General features: G+C 38.4%; 1 protein-coding gene across 1 annotated transcript in view; it reads left to right on the forward strand.

Moving 5' to 3' along the window:
• The window catches only part of LOC113097456 (glutamate receptor ionotropic, kainate 2-like), a 158,892-nt gene that overhangs the window by 68,085 nt on the left and 69,943 nt on the right, over positions 1 to 20,864 (forward strand). The window contains exons 6-8 of the mRNA XM_026262686.1: positions 3,555 to 3,662; positions 4,384 to 4,497; positions 20,473 to 20,679. Coding sequence (XP_026118471.1) covers positions 3,555 to 3,662; positions 4,384 to 4,497; positions 20,473 to 20,679 — 429 coding nt within the window. The remainder of the gene's footprint in view (positions 1 to 3,554; positions 3,663 to 4,383; positions 4,498 to 20,472; positions 20,680 to 20,864) is intronic.

The following is a 20,864-nucleotide window of genomic DNA, read 5'->3' on the forward strand; positions in this document are numbered from 1 at the left end:
AAATAAATAACTGAACACATAATATTTAATTGAGTTTTAATATTTTATTAGCTAACCAAATACAAAGCTTCCAAGAAGAAAAACTTTTCTTAGAGAGCGTACAGTTCCAACTTCAGTTACCCGGATTAGCCTGTGCTATCATCTTTTACCGGTTGTTATCGAGTATTATTACACAGCTTTGTGGAATACTTGATTCTGATTCTGAGGTATGTTATCCCTGGATAACAACCTGTAAAAGCTAATAACACAGGATCATCTGCAAGGGCCTCGTGCAGGAGACCGAAGGGAATGATATTGGATGCTGCTGCCATGAGACCTAACAGTCGACATCGATTTCCTGCGGGCTCCGCGGAAGAGGCGACCTCGATCACTCCCCCCAGATCGACGCCCGCAGAGGGCCTAGGCTGGCTAGGACCTCTTTGTTGAAGCCTTCTTCGCCTGCAGGACGGCCCTCAGGTCGCCCGGCTGAGGCTTCAGCTGAGAGTGTTGTCTATGCCCCCAGGCTGCATGAGGGGGGGCTCTAAAAGCGACACTCTCTTTTTGCGCCTATCTGTAGGTGGAGGAGCTGGCAGATGGCTGCGGCTGCCCACTTGAAGCAGGCTTCTTAGGCTTCGAGCGGCGAGGGAGGTATTGTCTGAAGGCTGCAGACTGTTTCTCCGCCTCCTGAAACCTTTCGACGACGACATTATAGTTAGAAAACCTGCTTTCAATAAGCTTTTCCTGCCTCTCATGTGGCCAACTGATATTAAGACAGGCCACTGCGCGAGAGACAACCTCCACCAGCTCCTCATATTTGGGGGACATGGGGTGGCGAGTCATGCCCAAAATCCCCACCTTCGATGCTGAGCACGTCTACTTCCTCGGGAGCAGACAGTTCAAGCATCGGGCTTTCCACTCGTGCAGAAGAAGCCGCAGGGCAGGCTTCTGCACGAAACGAGAGAGCATCGGAACTGGCGGATGAATCGCAAGAGAATGCCTCGGCAGTCTCGAGATCCCCCGCCAGATCCATCTGTGAGCCCCATGAAGAGCATTGCCGCGCAGCCTCAGGAAATTCTCGCAAGCAGCCCCCTCGAGAGCTGCATGCACATGCTGCACTCCCAAACAGTGCACAGACATACGGTGTGTGTCCCCACCAGTGAAATAACATGGGCAGGGATGCACACAACTTGTGAAACTGCTTGTGCTCGTCATGCTTATAGTAAATACTTGTGACTGTTTAGGAGGAATGATGGTCCTGCCATAGACCTATCGTAAAGCGGCCATCCATGACCGTGCCCCAGCCCATGAGGGAGGCATCTGTCGAGACGACTTTCCGGCGACATTACGCTCCCAGCACAGAACCTTGGGAGAGAAACCAAGCTCTCTTCCAGGGAACGAAGGCATCTGCGCGTAACCCTGGTCATGCTAAACCGGTTTCCCCTCGGGGAGAACCCCTTGGTTTTCAACCACCACTGCAAGGGCCTCATGTACAGGAGACCGAATGGAATGATATTGGATGCTGCTGACATGAGACCTAACAGTCGACATTGATTTACTGCGGGCCCTGCGAAGGAGGCGACCATACTTCAGAGGCGCTACGCTGAGTGTCGCCCCAAAGTGTCATTCGACGCAGTTCGATGTTCCCTTGAAGGGGAACTGACAAACTTTTTGTACCTTATAATACACTGACAACCACTATAAAACATGGGTGGTAAAGAGAAAGCCAAAAAGACATTTAGACACACAATTATAAACATAAAAATCGTTAGCCTGAATGCAATGTAAGTCGCTTTGGATAAAAGTGTCTGCTAAATGCATACATTTAATTTAATTTAATTTTAATTTATATGGGTGCTTCTCGGTAAATTAGATTGTCAAGGAAAAGTTCATTTATTTCAGTAATTCAACTCAAATTGTGAAAGTCATGTATTAAATAAATTCAATACACACAGACTGAAATACTGTAAGTCTTTTGTTCTTTTGCTGCCGAAAACTCCTTCGAGAATGATATGGCCTCCAAATGGAACAGGTACGTTTTTCCAGTATCATCCAATCTCACCCAGTGAGGTAGTGCTTTGACAATGGTGAGTGGAACTACTTGTTCTGAGCCCCGGCCTACACCTAATAGGGGTGCAGGTAGCTCGCAAAGGGCACTGGAAGGAGTAGCACCCATGGTGCTTTGGTAGGGATCCCAATTTCGTCGGTCATCGACGTGACAATGAGAGTGACCGACTGAAAGGGAACGTCTCAGTTACGTAAGGGAAAACCTGGTATGCATTGCACCTGCTGCCTTGCCTGTGATCAGCGGCAGCTGGATGCAATAATTGCATGCCAGTGTGTATTGGCTCGTTTAGTTTACACTTGAAGTAGATTTCAGCGGTCATCAACGTGACGTCTCTGTTCCCTCCTTCAGGGAACGAGGGTTACCATACGTAACCGAGACGTTTTAGACACTTGTATAAAAATGCTGTAAAGTGCGGCTGCCGTCACAAATAATGTAATAAATAGATTTTATTAATTAACGTCTATTAACCTAACTAAATTAAATACATATTTAGTGTGACCACATTATGCTATGTATTTGACCTAGGTGCACTTGCGCATTGTTTTTCAGATAGATTTGCAGGTAGGTTTCTTGAAGGGTCTTGCAGATATTGCCACAGTTCTTCTGGATTGAGTCTGTCTCAGTTTGTTTCTTCATGTTATTCCAGACAGATTGTGTGGAGCACTGGCTGCTGTCAGACTCCTTGTGCAAACTCACTGGATTATTACAATTAATGGCAAAAATAATGTTTGGAAATGTAACTGATATTTTCTACTGACACACTACAGCAAAATATAGAAATAACTGAATAACATTGGTGAGGAAGTGATGTAATGCTACATTTCTCCAAATCTGTTCCCATAAAGAAACAAACGTTTTTACATGACTCAAAAACATAATTTTTTGGTGAAAATACTAGTGGCTTAAGACTTTTGCACAGTACACAGTGTGTGTGTGTGTATGTGTGTGTGTGTAGTTTAGTTTAGGTTTGAACATTTTTAATCCCCTTGGGGCAATTAATTCAGACTTTAATATATATATATATATATATATATATATATATATATATATATATATATATATAATTATTATTATTATTATTATTATTATATATAATTGTAGTATATATTATATATTATATCATTAATAAAATAGTATTATTATATTTTAATTGTATTTAATTTTAGTAATTTTAGTACATCAAGTTAAACTGAAAGAAAATTAGAAAATTAGGGTTGCCTTAACTTCACCAGAAGCTGGAATTAAATAAATGTATTGTTTTTTAGATTTTATTTTATTTGAAATAAAGTGTAATTTATTTCAAATTAGTTTAGTTTACTATAATAACCCTAGTCTTAACAAACAGATCTAAATTCATATGGCAGTGAGGATTATCTGTCCTGAAGATCAGATTTGATGCATATAAAAGTGTGAAACTTACATTTTGCTAAATTACATATTTTCACTGTTTGCAAGGAAGAATTCATCGGATGTTGCAGGATGGTTATGATTAATATTTTTCTTACCCTAGGCTCACTGGGATGGTTTGACCGGACGGATAAATTTCAACAGGACTAATGGCCTGAGGACAGATTTCGATCTGGATGTGATCAGCCTGAAGGAAGAGGGGCTAGAGAAGGTGCTGAATTCCTTTGGTTTCACGTTCTTAGTAATGTACCTGCTGTCCTTCCAAACCAGAAAATACCCACACTCAGCCTGCCACATAATAACAGACAATAAGAATCCTCCTCACACACACATATAAATACAGTCTGTAAGCAAACCATGACCTCCCGGTTCTCTTCCACGTGTTTCTACACCTTCATGAATAATTCATTCCATTAATAATAAGGCCCTTAGTAGCCCTTTAGCCTTATGAAGACTGAATTAAACAGGTGATTTGCAATTACAAACTACAGGCTGTGCATTTTCTGAAGTACTTTGTTTTCTGATGGCTGAATGTGTGAGAACGTCTGCACTTTGTCATCTTGTTTTGAGTTGTCAGTTATCGAGAGGGTCCTCTGAAGTAAATGAGAATGGAAGAATGGGATCCCAGTTCTCTGGTCCGCTGAAGCAATTCTCATTTACTCTCTCTCTCTCTCTCTTTTCCATCTCTCTGTTTTTCTCTCTTGTGCATGATAGCATGGTCTTCACATTACTTCCTTTAAAGCCTCTACATAAATAATGTCCCAATGAGTAAAGAACCTTGATAACATTCATTGAAACTGTTTTATAGATTATATGGCACTAGAAAAGAACTCTTTGGATGTTGGAAAGTGCTATTTATTGCGTTATTGAAGTATTCATCTTCTTTTTGTATCAAGTCATAGATTTATGAAAACATAACGTGTTTTTTGCAGATTGGGACATGGGATCCTGCGAGTGGTTTGAACATGACAGAACACCAGAAGGGAAAAGCAGCCAATGTGACGGATTCTCTCTCCAACAGATCGCTGGTGGTGTCGACTATACTGGTAAATAAATGTTATGTGATTGCACATAAGTGAAGATAAAATGTGTATGTATGTATATATATATATATATATATATATATATATATATATATATATATATATATATATATATATAGTATCAGTATTTATGTCTTATTTACCTTTAAAAAAACATAAAAAAACCATCTAATAAAAAAAAAAACATCAATAGATCAGTCAATATACTTTGCTTCAGAAGCAAATATTTTTAACTTGTTTTCAGATAATACATATTTTAAGCATATATGTAACAATCTAATTAAGTTATATTCATAAAAAAATACAATCAAATAAAATAGCACATTTTATTGGAGAAATTATGTGGAATAGCATTTTTGATACATTATTCTCATGCACTGAGATTAGCTCTTTAAAAAAGCAGACCTTGAAAACTCTCTTCAAATATTATTGCTCCCTTCACCCTCTTTTCTCAGACCTCTATGATATTTGAAGCCCATCATAGTCCCTGAGTGATGGAATACTCTGGGTTTGTGGTTTAAAGTAAAACAGTCAAGTTTACATTATTTAGTAAAGTGATTTCCACTTAAAAAAAATAAATAAATAATGGTCCCACTTTATATTAGGTGGCCTTAACTACTATGTACTTACATTGTGTTCATGTTGTATTGTAAAACTTATATTTTTTAATATAAGTACAATGTAAAAACATGTTTATACATTGTACTAAATTATTAATTAAAATGTAAGTACATAGTAGTTAAGGCCACTTAATATAAAGTGGGTCCAAAAAAATAATAATAAAAAAGAATGTATATATATGAAATGGTCTTCCAACAAGTCTTGAAGGAGTTCCCCGGGAGATGCTTAGCACTTGTTGGCCCTTTTGCCTTTCGTCTGTGGTCTAGCTCACCCATAAACCCCTAAACTGGAACGGTATGGGATTAGGGGGTTAGTATTGCACTGGGTGAGAAGTTATTTAAGCAACAGAAAACAATTTGTGAAATTGGGTGAATATTCATCATCATGCTTGGACATTGTTTGTGGCGTCCCCCAGGGGTCAGTATTAGGTCCAAAACTGTTTTTACTTTATATCAATGATATATGCAACATTTCAAAAACATAAAAAATAGTACTATTTGCAGATGACACTAGTATTTTCTGTTTTGGGGGAGATTTGCATGAACTACTGGGGAGGATTACTTCTGAAATGTGCAAAATGAAAATGTGGTTTGATAGAAACAAATTTTCATTAAACTTAAGTAAAACCAAATTCATATTATTCAGTAATTGCAATAAGAATACACAGGTACAGATACAAATAGATGGGGTGGGCATTGAAATAGTAAATGAAAATAAGTTTCTTGGGGTAATAATTGATGATAAAATAAACTGGAAGTCACACACAGCAAATTTTCAAGGAGTATTTCTGTTCTTAGTAAAGCAAGACACATTCTGGACCATAAATCACTCCACATTCTCTATTGTTCATTGATTTTACCATATTTACATTACTGTGCAGAGGTTTGGGGCAATACTTATAAATGTTCAATACAATCACTATTCATATTGCAGAAAAGAGCCTTAAGAATAATACATAATACTGGTTACAGAGAGCACACAAATTTACTTTTCTTAAAATCAAAAATATTAAAATTCATTGATCTGGTTCATTTTCAAACAGCACAAATCATGCACAAAGCAATACACAAAAAACTTCCTGGAAATATACAAAAATTGTTTTTTAACAGAGAGGGGAGCTTAATTTAAAATATCAGCGGGTACGTACAACAATAAAAGATTTTTTTTTTTCTTTTCTGTTTGTGGAGTGAGGTTGTGGAACAGTTTGGGTGTGGAGGTTAAGCTATGTCCAAGCATGACCCAGTTTAAGAAGCAGTACAAACATATGGTTTTCACAAGGTATAGGGAGGAGGAAGGGATTTAGCAATCGGTAAAAAAAATAATTTATGTATTTGTTTTCTTATTTTATTTATTTTCTATTTTTTGTAGATAGGTATTATGTAAATATGTTCATTAGGGAAAACTGATTGTTTATTGAATAGTGGAGAAGGGGAAGGTTTTAATAAGCTTATGCTTCATCCTACTCCTTTTCGGACATGCTGGTTTCATATTATTATCATTAATTGTTTGGTTTGTTTGTCTTTTTATTTTCAGTTTACTTTCTTTTTTTACTTGTTTTATGTTTATGTTCGAAATTCATTCATTCATTCATTCAAACCATCTCGATTGGGTTCACGTCCGGTGACTGTGGAGGCCAGGTCATCTGGCGCAGCACCCCATCACTCTCCTTCTTGGTCAAATAGCCATTGATGCCTTCAGTGTGACTCTACAATTTTCTTAGTCATGAAAATAATAAGTGCAATTGCTGATGCATTTGAGCCAATATGGCGAGGGGACCAAGCAATACTGCCATTACCTTTGGAAGAAGTCTTGAACCTGCTCTGGTTTGGGGTGAAGAGTGGGTCAGAAACAAATCATGTTTACATGGATAGTCATCAAAACAACCATTAACATAACAGTCTGTGCATTTACTCAAGCAGACAAAAAAGAGGCCTCAACAGAGTACACACGTGCAGTCCAAGCCGAGCACTTTTTGCAGTGCCCTTGCTCCAAAAGCTACAACAAAACATATTTTTTCTTTAAAATGGTTGCATTAAGACTTTATTAAGGACCTTAATGTCCTCAATTAAGTATCCCTTCCTTGAGTGAGGTATTTTTTCCGTTACAAAATGTTTCTACAAGTGTGCTATCACTGTAATTATTTTAAACATACTTTAAGTCAACATATATTTGGGTTATGTTAACTTAATATTTTGATCAAAATATACTTGATAGAGTTAAATACTGTACCTTTTAATAACTTATCATCTTATTATCTTATTTTCATTTATTTTAAAACATATTGGCTTTTTTATGTAGTACACCAGCATATGTATGCACATTCTATTTTAGAAAATTACATAACATCACTGCACTAGTAGTATACTTGTATGTGTACTATTTTAATACTACTTGAAAGAAAACTTGCCCATTTGTTAATATATTAAAGTAAACTTAAATGACTTTTAAGTGTAAAAGTAGTAGCTGAAGAATACTTTCAAGAATGCCATCAGTGAACTACTGAGATATTTGAGTTCTCCTTCAGGAACTGAAGCTGCGTCGGAAAACGCCATGGGAAGACCTTCAGCATGACCATGCTCTGAATCACATGTGTAATTAGTCCAATGGAAGAGTGAGAGGACACAGGCGGGTAATGTAATGACCAGGAAGCTATAAAAGCATGTGCGGTGAAACCGGCATCAGCTTTCTATCATTCAGCAAGCGCTCAGTGATGTGTCAGTCATACTTTTCATTCTGTGACTCTCTTTTGATGTTGGATGTCTTACCCCCCCCCCCACCTCAAAAATAAAGAAAGTAATATCATGTCTAAGGCTGCAGAGAAAACCTAACCTAGACATAAAGACGAAAGCGGATATCGTTTCAGGCTGTGTGCTCCCTACCCTCCCTTGGTCACAATGTCTTTTATTTCATTGCACTCGCTTTGCTCCCGGAATACTCTCTACGAGGAGGAAGCCTTCACCCGTGTTCTGCACACGTGCAAGTTCTGCTTCAGCCGAAGCTGAGCGGCTGCTGCATCCCTATTTCCTTCCTCACATGACAGATCCAATGCCCAATCTCTCGGGGAACCAAATCCCACTCTGCGGTGTCTTATCTCCGAGGAGGTTGATGTGGAGGGCACTGATGAAGATTCGCCCCCTCATTCAGCCCAGTATTAGGAGTTGTTGGAGGGAAGTGGTTACTCATGTCGTGTCTAAGTTAAATATTAATTGGCCCACAGAGGAAAGCAAGTTGGATGAATGCTTTGTGCAGAGTAAGCTGACCATTCTTGTCACTTTTTTTTTTCTGTCTCTTATCAGTATGCAAATGCGTTGGGGGTTAGTGACCACAGCTATAAGGCGATGCCCTGGGTGGAACAGACGCTTGTGATCTATCTATCCCCTAGAGCTGCATCGTCCTTAAAGGCTTCGGCATTGCCCTCCAAGACGTTACGTACGACATCTAGTTTGGTGGGCAAGGGGTATACGGTGGCAGGTCAGGCTGGTGTGTGTCTGCACACCATGGCAGTGTTACAGGCATACCAAGCCACCTAAAGGAGTTAGATGAAGGTGAAGAAATAAAATCTGAAGATATTTCTGAACCACTGATTTGTCTCTCTGAGCCACTAGGGAGACCGCCTGTGCCATTGGGACAGAGTCTTCTTTGGTTGACCCTGTCCGACATTAAAGAAAAGGACTGATTGTTCCTCATTAATGCCCCGCTTGTGCCTTCTGGCCTGTTCTGCAACACTGTCAATTCCATCATTAACAGGTACCAGGAGGCTCGTAAACAGGCGGTGGTGGTATCTGAGGGTCATTCTTCAGAGCAAGTCCTCGACCAAAAGGCCCTTGCATGAGAGGCTTGGAGGGTGGTCCCTACTGGGGAAGAGTGGGGTGCAGAAGTCTTGAGCAAGCGTTCCACTACGTTGAGGGGCTCGCCACCCCTTTCGGGGGACTCCAGAGCAGCTAGTCTGACCATCTCCTGCCGGTCTTCCACTTCAGGGCACCGAATTAGCAGCTACAGGAACACCAGAGGCCAGTCTCGAGAGACTTGTTCCCTTAGTAGACTATTTAGCGGCGTAGAAGCTACTGCCATATGTCACCAACCTGTGATGTCTCACCCTTCCAACGGACTGATTACACGTGTGATTCATAGCGTGGTCATGCTGAAGGCATTTCCATAGCATTTTCCATTCGGGGAACCATGGTTACATACGTCACCTGGAGACATTCATATTTATTGCAGAATTTGGTATTTTGGGGCACAGATTGGGTCATTGTAAGCAAATTCCGTACTGGGAGCTTTTTGCAGGAGAAATCTAAGAAGCAGGAGACTGAATACATGTTTGCCATCTTTGCTAAATTTGACATTCTTATTCTGGTCTAAGATATATTGAAGGGATTCTTTCTTTCTTTCTTTCTTTCTTTCTTTCTTTCTTTCTTTCTTTCTTCCTTTCTTGTATGTGTAGAGTTTTATTAATTGCCCATTTTAATACATTTGCAATTCTAGAAATACAAGTTGTATTTATGCATAATTATTTTTCATACATTTTTTTTTCAGTAGTACCATATTTCTGATCAATTATTTCTGAAGCACTTTTCACACACACACAAACACGCGCACACACACACAGACACACACACACACACACACACACACACACACACACACACACATATATATATATAGAGAGAGAGAGAGAGAGAGAGAGAGAGAGAGAGAGAGAGAGAGAGAGAGAGAGAGAGAGAGAGAGACATGTTTATTTATTTACTTGTTTTATATTTGTTTATTTTCAGCTTTAGGATTACAGATAACATATTTAATGACAGATTTCCAGTGTGACCATATTCTGAACTTTTGGGTTTGTACAGGATATGTAAATGTTGTATTTTGCTCATCACCGTTATATTGATTTGTGATTGTACTCTGTATACTGAGCTCTGTATAGCTGAAAATCTGCAACATTAATGGCTGTCATTTTTTATTTTTATTTCTAAATTCTAAATATAGAAGGAGGTGTTAGAAGCTTTATATAAATTAAATACATACTCCTCTCTTGCTTCTGCTCAAGTGCCATTGATGTAGGCACATGTATCATAGGTTGTCGACTGCTGACAAAGTCAATGTTCTTATTCACAGTTTTGTGTTGTGTCAAAGCACATACACAAAAGGTTTTTGATCTGCTTGTCTCAACTCTATTGGAAAATCACATCAAAATATTCACAGAAATGTCATAAACCTACATTAAAATTGCCTTTTGATTGAATGGATGAAAACACAATGACAACAGGAAAATTACAGTATACAGTCTGTATTTGACATTTGTGGCAAACTCTGCATTTCTAAATTTTCTGGTCTTTAATTTTTCTTCTTTTGATCATGCAGTACGATAGTTTTCAGAGTCAGAAAATAAAAATGAAAAATCTCACTTTATGCCACTGAATTCCTTCACTGTTGCATCACTCACTGTTTCTGATGATGGACTTGCTGTCAAATGGTGCAATTGTTTCAAATATAGGACTTTATTTACAGACTTCAAATAAAAATCTACGCAAAATTTACCTGATGTAGAAAATTCTTAAAAACAGCTTCAAGACTTATTGTCAGTGTCACGCCGGGTTGAAGGAATAACAAGAAGATATAGATAACATTTCAAAAGTCTTTAATAATCCACTTAGAGTACTCCATGCAGGCAAACAAAACATAGACATAGACGTGACCGGATCACTAGGAACTGAAAAGACTGCACCTTAAGTACAAAGCAAATGAGGGTAATAATGGTAAACACATGTGGAGAGCAAATGAATCACCATGACAACTGAATAGGGGAGGCACAATCAAACAAAGTAGCACAGGAACTAAAGAATACAAACTAAGGGTCCATGAAACTGAAACTAACTGAACATATATGTGACAGACAGGAAGAGGGGAACATATTTTCTTCACTAGCTTTGAAAAGCCTAATTTACTTAAAGGGTTCCTATTATGCTCTTTAACAAAGACTTAATTTTTTTTGGTGGGGGGTGTACAAGAAAAGGCTCTGATACTAAGTTGAAAAAAAAAAAAACATTTTTCACATATTTACATTATTACAACACCTCCCTCCCCAAACTGGCATGAACGGCTTGAATAGTTCCTGTATCAAATAAAGGCCCAGCTACTTAAATACAAAAATGTGTTGTGATTGGCACCACTTGGCGCCTGGTCGATATAAGTCATGCCCCTTACCATAGCCTTATTGTAAAAATCAAATCAATTTGAGTGCAATTTAAACCTGGAGAAAAAAGTTTGTCTGCCTTGGGAAAGATATCGTGTCGCCGACATAGTTTTAACACTCATTGACTTCTCTAGTGCAGATCAAAAAGGTCACCTCCCATTCGTCAATATTTGTGATATCACAAATCCTGGAAGATATGCATTGTAGTCCAAATGAGTAATTTGTTGTAGTTTTTGAAAAGTGTTTTCCGTGAAATAACATAAATAATTTTGAGTTGGACTTTGAGCTTTGTAACTTTGCAGATCTTGTTTATGCTCAAACAGCAACATTACAGACAAACTGAAGTTGAAAAAGTGAAAAAGCATAATAGGACCCCTTTAATAAGTGTGAGACAAGTTAACATTTAATAGTCTGAATATGAGATGAGTTATGACAGAAAATGTTTAAATTCATCACCAATGTTCTAAATATCATGTCAGGATGACACCAGCCTCATTATTATTATTATTTAATGTAATATTTATTTTAATTATTTTAGTTTTAGGTAATGATAACAACCCTTCATGAACTATTTTTCTTAGACTTAGTGTAGCATGAGCGTTATACAGTTTCAGTGGCCGATCATAATGCATTAAATGCTACAAATGCTAGTTGCCTGAGTCAAGCGGCCAAGGATCAAAGCTGTCATAAATGAAAGGAGATAAAGTGTGAGAGGAGACTGCTGGGAGGGGTGAATGTCAGTCCTAACATGAAAGTTTAATGCCCTCAGGTTTGCCTCTGAAGCCGTCATTGTGCTGCTGCAGAAAGGAAATTGTTAATAGGTTGTGAGAAAACATGCTGCAAAAAAAAAACAAAAAAAAAAAAACAACTGGAGATTTGGTCCTCACACGGCACATGGAGTGACCCATCAAAAATAACAATAATACGAATAAATTAATAATACTGATAATATTATTGCACTTTATTTAGTTGTTTTAATATAAAATAATACCAAATAATAAAGTGTGATAATAGGAACTATTGAATACAAATACAATTATTTTATTGTAAACTTAAAATAAAATGCTAATATTACTATTATTATTATTTTTATTTGAACCTTAATTATTATTTTTAATTTAAATTATTAAAATTTGTAATTTTCAAACTTAAAATCGGCAAGCTTTTATTTTGGCAGGTCGCCGTTAAGTAAGTCTATGCACTCCCGGGTTTAGCGCAGCTTATTGTGGAGCGATAATTAAATGTCACAGTTTTGCTTTGTGCTTTGAAAAGTTAGAGGGTAGTCTGGATTTATGCTTGCAGTTTGAATAGAAATCGTATGTTTGTCGATCTAAAATGGTAATTGTGCATTAACAGCGCTCAACAATGTCAGTATGCAAACGCGGGCTATGAACGTATTTACACAGCGCATTTCTTATGCATTTCGCATACAGACCTGCAGACCACTATGTGCACCCCTGCTTATGTATGTGTTATATTTTATGTCTTTTTTTCCCTTTTTTTTTTAATCAGTAAATACCATTAGAATAATAAAACACACATCAACAAATCTTTCCATCTTTGCAAAGAAGAGGTGGGACAGAAACTGCACCTGAAGTGGCATTTAGGTATATTTACACAATGTTTAATGCTGCTCAGAGGTGGTTAAAATCCATTTATTCCACAGTTTACACATTATTTTTCGCTTAATTATTTTTCATGATGTGAACTGTGAGAGAGCCATGGTTTGTTGGATGTAGCAAGAGTAACTAAGATGAGCAGGCCTTTCCGAAGGGGTCAATTGCAATTGCAGAATCAATGTTATGAGATATAAACAATTGAATTTAGAAGTATAAAATAATAAAATGTGTTTATATAAATATAAATATTTAGGCATTAGGTGGCAGCAAGTCACTCCCAGTCAGTAAGTGAGTCACTGGATTATTCATCGGTTTTAAAAAAAGGCTGATTCATTCAGGAATGAAGCAAATGAATTGTAGGTAATTTAATAATTCACTCAATTTATTCATAAAAAAGGCAATACTGTGTCTACAAACACACACACACACACACACACACATATATATATATATTTATACTCCAGATTAACTTTTACCCTTAGATCTGTCTTATTTACTCGGCCTTGTAAACATACTGTAACTCATTTCCAGGCAGACTGGTGCACTCAGACTGCCAGAAACTACGTAGAAATCAGCCAATCTTATCACAACTGCTGATTTTCAGATAGTGGTTGGTAGTTTTATGTGCAGTCTGCATCAGGTGACCAGTGAATGTACTATAGACTTCTGAGGAATAGTCACACATCACAATACAGTTTCATTTTTTTCTATATTTCTTATCTTCCGGGATGTTTTGTTCTCCCGGTCCATGATTAATAGCTGAATGTTTTCAGCATCACAATTTTAACCAGCAGTCTGGAGTGATTGAGTTCAGAAAAAGCAGCCCAATGCGGTGTGCAGCTTTCCAACCGGATTCAATTGCCCATTCACCTCCAGATATTACTAAGTGTAACAGCTTCACAACAAATCAATAAAACTGTGCTTTATTTATTTATATTTAAGGTACAAATGAACCAGTATAATTTCCAAGAGTCAGAATATTTCCACTTTTAATTAGATGACAGGTAATGGAAGGTGACTTAGCCTTTAGCGACTGTCTTTCTCCCATCTGCTGAATGGATTACTTGTTTAATTAGAGTTTTATTCTCTCAATTGCTCTTTTATGAGTTTAGATAAAATATTTCCTGAGTAGGCTGTTGTATAAATTGTCTTTTGCAGTTTGGATGCTACTTAGACAGAAATGTAACACAATAACGTTTACATAACATGTTCATTTATGCATTTATCCGACACTTTACCAAAAAGCAACTTACAATAAAAGAAGCATCAATGCATAAAAAGTGCCAATAATATTTGTAGTGTACAGTGCTATGTTTATTAGAATGTAAGATTAGGATTCAACTCTGGACTAGTCTCAGGTTTTCTTGTCTAGCTGTGTGTATCAAAATATGTTTGTACAACCAAAATTCCAGAGACATTAATGTAAAGTGCAATAAAATCAAGAATCTTTTGTTCTTTCTTTTTATCTTTTATTTAATTGACAGAAGTACACAGAAAATACACCAAAGTTTTCACTGACCATTTTTTTTTTATATGAACAAATTTAGATTGTAATGGTTGCTCACACTTCAAAAAAGTTTGGACAGAGGCATGTTTACCACTGTGTTTTTCACTGTTTCATTGTTTTGGAATTGAGCATACTAATAGGTAAAGTTTTGCAAGCAACATTTTTGGTCCAGTCTCGCTTGATACAAGACTTCAGGAGCTCAGTAGTCTGTGATCATTGTTGTCTGATTCTCCTTTTCATGACTGGTCATACATTTTCAATTGGAGACAGATCTGGACTGCATTTAGGCCAGTCAAATACATTCAGTCTGTCTCTACGAAACCACACTGAATGCATGCACATGCAGAGCTGGCTAATAACCATGGACTTTCCATGAAAAAAAAAATCTTGATGGCAGTGTATTTCCCTGTACAATTACAATATATGCCTCCATGTCAATGGTACATTTTTCACATATACCAGTCTCCCATGCTGTTTGCTCTGCTGCACCCCTATACCATGACAATTGTTTGCTTTAGTATATGTTGCAAATAAAATCTGGATGGTCGGTTTGGTCTTAGGGACTGAGAATTTCAAATTCATTTTTTCCCGGGAACAAGTTAAAATGTGGACTGATTTGAGTACAGCACATATTTTACCATATTTTTGACCTTAGATTAGCTCTGGCCGAGAGAACCCAGCAGCATCAATGCGTAGAATTGATGAATAGTTTTCCCTTAGAGTAACAGACATTCAAGCTGCATTTCTTAATGCAGCAACAGATTGTGGTAATGACATTGGTTTTCTGAAGTACTCCTGAGCCTATGAGGCTATATTTAACAACTCAGCATGATGGTTTCTAATGCAATGTCATTTGAGTGCTCAAAGGCCAAGAACGTTCAACTAAGGTTCCTTTTCAGGAACTCGAGGAACGTCGAGAACGTTTTGGGGAACACCTCCAGCATGACGTCTCTGAATAACATGTGTGATCAGTTCAATGGATGGGCGAGACATCATAGGCGGGTGACGTCAGAGAACAGGAAGCATAAAAGCACATGCGGCAAAGCCAGTAGCCGGCCTTCTGTTTTCAGCAAGCGCTCTGTGTATGTGTAAGGCAACCTCCACCGAGTACCAGCTCCTCATACAGGGAGGCGGACCGTGCTTAAGGCTAAGAGGTCCTTGGCCAATAAGCCCTGATGCCACTGGCCCGGGGCTTATGAGGACAGTCCCCTCTGTGGTGCAGCGGGTTACACTGCAATAACGGTGTCTGTCTCACCTCAGTGCCCTCAGGAGATCGTTCTGCCAACCCAGCCGAAGTTACAGGGCACAGCAGTCTCCAGCTTGCACCACGCCCAGTTACCACCTGAAAACGCAGACGCGGATTTGCTTGCTGACTCTGCTGAGGTCTCTAGAACGGTTAGTTCAGTTGTCTTCTGTCGGTCCACCGTTACAGGGCACCGAGCTAGCCGTCTTGAGAGACTGACTCCCTTAGTAGATTGTGCAGTGTGGAAACTACTGCCAAATGTGTCTCAATGGGTCCTACACACTTTAGAAAGAGGCTAATTCAGAATTCAGTTCTGTTCAGTTCGACCCACGCTGGTGGGTCCAGAGCAGGCTCTTGTTATGGAACAGGAAGTGCACGCTCTCCTGAGGAAGGAGGCCATCGAGGTGGTGCCTCCTCACGACAGAGAGTCCGGGTTCTTTAGCCGGTACTTTATTGTTCCAAAGAAGGATGGGGGGGGGGGGGTTGCGTCCCATTTTAGATTGGAGTCTAGTGACTTTCAGTCAAGCGACTGAAGTTCAGGATGCTCACACTCAAACAGGTCGTGTCTCAGATCAGGTCCGAGGACTGGTTTGTCACTATGGACCTAAAAGATGCATATTTCCATATCCCCATCCTTCCCCTATACAGGAAGTTTCTGAGGTTTCCTTCGGGGGACGAAGCATACCAATATCGAGTACTTCCCTTCGGCCTTGCACTCTCACCCCACACTTTCACGAAGTGTGTGGATGCAGACCTGGCTCCGCTATGACACCACGGCATCCACATACTGAACTATATTGACCATTGGTTGATTTTAGCTCAATCGGAGCAGATGGCTGTTCGGCATCGAGATGTCGTTCTCGCCCATTTGAGAGAGCTGGGTTTAAGACTGAACGCCAAGAAAAGTTTGCTTTCTCCAGTACAGAGAACCACTTATCTGGGCGTGGTGTGGGATTCGACCACGATGCTGGCACGCATGTCATGAGTGGTGCACCCTGCCCGTGGTCTGTGGAGTGGTCACCATCTGACATGGCACATCAACTGCCTGGAGATGCTGGCATTTGTGTGTGTGTGTGATTTCTGTCCCCCTCACTTCTGAAAAGATGGCTATGCCCCTGTCTGCAAAATACATTTACGTTGGTCATTGAAATCTTTGGAAAACTTCTCTTTGTACTTTTGTCAATCCAATAAAATTTTAAGATAATTATCAAGTCACATATTCTTGACATATTCTTGTGCAATTACAGGAAATTGCACTGTATCTTTCAACATATCCCCTGATGTTCGTTCATGTTTATTTTACACTTTAACTTAAGGTGGAAGAAACTCACACTGCCACTTGAACTGAAGCAGCAACATTGATCTCCCACGCCACATTTAAGAGTGTTTATTGTTTGAAATGTGTGATAAAATGTATAGGATTTGAAAGGTGAGACTTTCTTACTTCAGACATAACAGACATAAGACATAACAAAGAACAATGTTATTTACAATGATTAAATGAGAACCACGCTACAAATAATGTTAGGTGAAGGAAAAACCAAGGACCTGGCAACGGCCCTAAATTTGTCACAAGATGTGTTCTTGTAAGTTGCTGTCTGACACATTTTTCAAACCCCTTTTAAATGATAGGGTGTAAGGTCTGATTATTGGCTGTTTTTAAACAATAGGCTGATGGCAGATAACTGCTTTTATCGGCTGATACCGATTATTGGCCATTACATTGGTGCATTTTTAGCATATTTCTTTTATCTCATTTAATGAGTAAATGACTGGATTTATTGCACTTCAAAATTAAACTATAAGTAAACAGTTCTATTAAATATAAATTGTATATCACATCATCAAAAGAGGGGGACTGTTGTTCTGGGCCATTTGATAAGGGAAGGCCCCGCTGGCATAGAGTACTCATTAGGACTGTGGCAGTGGAGTCCCGTTCTTAAAAAGTGTACATTTATGCAATGGCTCATAGTGTTATAACATCATAATCTTGCGGTGCAAGACATCTTAATTGTTTTCAAAAGGGCTTTGTTTCCTTAGACAGCATGTATTATATTTATATAATTATATAACTTATATTTGTCTTTCTGATTGTAGCCTGCAATATGATCCCTACACCTTGACAGGTTTTGTGAGAGATTTAACCAAAATGTATTCGATATTAAATAGATTTCATGAAGAAGTTGCTTTTTGATGACTTAACAAAGTTTTGAAGTGTTTTAGGAGTGGTGTTGAGGTTAGCGCTGCAAAGTGCAGACATCTTCAAATTCGTATTGTTGATCAAGGGCGGTTTGTAATGCAGAAATAGCAGGTTTTCAGGAACATTAATCAAAGACCTCTGGCACTTGAGGAAATTTAATGTATCTCCTGCTATTTTTCCATGAAATGTTTCACAAGTACTTCAAAGCATCCCAAAGCATTTTCAGATATTAAGATGCATCTTTTTCAGAGTCGTGGGTAGCTGTCATATCCATCAGCCACTCCAGCATTCTGACCTTGAATGATCTGCTTTCTTTTTGGCGCAAACATACGTATACACACAGAGACAAGTATACACTATCTCACTCCCTGTCTTTCATCACAAAAACACTTTGGTTGAAGAATAGAGAACAAGTCCTAGAAAAAGACAATGCTTAGGAATGCATTTTAAAATTGACCAAACAAAACTGTAAAATCATCGAACTAATTAAAAACCCATTTGCACACAAAATTCCACTCTTCTGAATGATATGTTGTCTGGTGGATCTTGCAGATGTTTAAGTTCAGCACTCTAAATAAAACCCAGCTGAATGTAAAACCATTCATAAACACAAGCCAAATGGAAAAGAAAGCCGCAGAGCTCGCTGAGTATTCAAGTGCTACGTGTGATTAAAAAGCTCAGACAGTTATGAAATATTATCCCTCTCTGTGAGCAACTTCAGCACTGTTTCCATGGAAATACACACATGCACAAACAACGCTCAAGTACAAAGATCTCACCGGGGTTACTTGACACAGCTTTCGGCCAATGAAAATCTGATCTGAACACTAGAGGCCTGAAGGAGCATGCGGTCAGCGTTCATAAACTAAAGGTGGCTCTGACTGAGCTGGAAGCAACACAGGTTCCCTGTCTGCCAGTCCGCTAACATTTCAGAGCTCTTACGTAGAAGCTCTTATTGGCTCTGTTTTGATTTAGAGCTCTGGCCAAAACCTCATGCACCAAGAGCAATTTATACAAAGAAAAATTCATGATGAAACATGAAACTAGATTTTGACGTTTCACAAAATAAATTGTGACTGCTGCATTCCTATAAAGACTTGCCAAGTGATGCCATAGTGATTGCCAGTGCATTATTATGTGGCTGTTAAGGGCTTTCACTGTGTTGCAAATATGGGTGTTCCGCATTAATATGCAGTCGCTAAGGTGTTCTGGGTGGTTACTAAGTGGTTACTTAAATAGTCAATTTCAAAAGAGCCCAACCCAAGTCTCTATGATATTCTGGTCTTTAGATATTGCTTAAGTCCGCCTTTCATTGTATTTTTTTCCCCCAGCTGATAAATATATGTATGCTGCACGAGTCACTCTCAGAAAAATAAGTACAAAAGCTGACACTGGGGCATGACACTGGGGCATTTATCTATCTATCAGACAGTGTGTCTGTGTGTCTGTCTGTGTGTCTGTGTGTAGTTATATTGATATTCACTTAGCATATTTAAATATAGTATTTGATTAAATTCAATAAAAAAAAAATCATAAAGGTAAACATATTATAATATAATAAAAAGTATTTTCTAAACTCTGTTAACTAGAAATTGCTTCAATGTTTTAAACTTAAATGTGACTGAAGAAAAACACAAAATTATTTATTCAAAAATATAATAATAAGAAGAATAATAATTTAATATTGAATGCATTTGAGTAATACCTTTATTGTTAAATGGGTTATTTACATTAAAGCTGAATAAAGCTGAACGACCAGCATGCTTTCTGCAGTTTGTTTTGCTTGTTGTGGACAGGTCTTAAGGTGGCTAAACTAACAATGGTTTCAAATGTCACAGAATTTAAAGGCAAAAATAGTTTGCACATAGTGCATGGATGCATGAGAAGAACTGTTGTTTCTATGCCGGGCTCCTGCTGTGAACAGGCTGCCTCTCATTGGTTCATTAGGACTGTGAATATGCGGGCGGTAAAGCAGCGTGGGGGCGGGAAAGCGCTTATCTCTCTCTGCTGCAGCTCCCCTGGCACAACACATTTTCCTGAATAGTCTCACTGGTATAGAAAGATCAGTTCACACCAGCTTCCTGTAGTTTAAACCAGATATGTGCACCATTATTGCTAAGATCTGCCGTCTCATATTGTTGCTCATGCATCACTATAGTTAACGCCATGTCAAAGAAATTCAAAGATATGAAATTGGTAAGCATTTATTCACCCTCAGTTTGTTCCAAATCTGAATGCTTTTCTTTATTGTGAAACACAAATTATATTTAGAAGCGTGTCAGTGTCCCAACATTGGGCCCAATTGTGATTCACTGCTTTGACAAAAAATATCTTTTTACATTTTTGTTTATACTAATAAAATAAATTATATTATATTATATTATATTATATTATATTATATTATATTATATTATATTATATTATATTATATTATATTATATTATATTATATTATATTATATTATCAGCCATAAATTGAGCTGCATGACAGTTTTTAACTCAGTGTGGCTTCACATCTCTTTGGGTGCGCAAGCTATATCAGGCGTATATCAGACATATTTCTGACAATCAGAGCACATGTCTTCTCTCTCCACAGGAAGAGCCTTATGTGATGTTTAAGAAGTCAGATAAGCCGCTATATGGTAACGATCGCTTCGAGGGCTACTGCATCGACCTGCTGCGAGAGCTGGCTGCAATCCTGGGCTTCACCTATGAATTACGACTGGTGGAGGATGGCAAGTATGGAGCTCAGGAAGAGAGCACTGGCCAGTGGAACGGCATGATCCGAGAACTGATTGACCATGTGAGTCAGACTCATTGCACTCAGGTTGGCTCTTTACCACTCATCATTCCATACAACCCTGGAAGGTTGAGCAAAATTGCATCCCTTTCAAATCATTGATGTGAATGTACATAGACTTGGTCACTAACTGTCCCCCAGAGATGTTGAATTGGGATTTAAATTTGAAAAACTCGAAGAGGAATTTC

The sequence above is a fragment of the Carassius auratus genome, unplaced genomic scaffold, assembly GCF_003368295.1.
Source record: "Carassius auratus strain Wakin unplaced genomic scaffold, ASM336829v1 scaf_tig00216278, whole genome shotgun sequence".
Classification (NCBI taxonomy): Eukaryota; Metazoa; Chordata; class Actinopteri; order Cypriniformes; family Cyprinidae; genus Carassius; species Carassius auratus.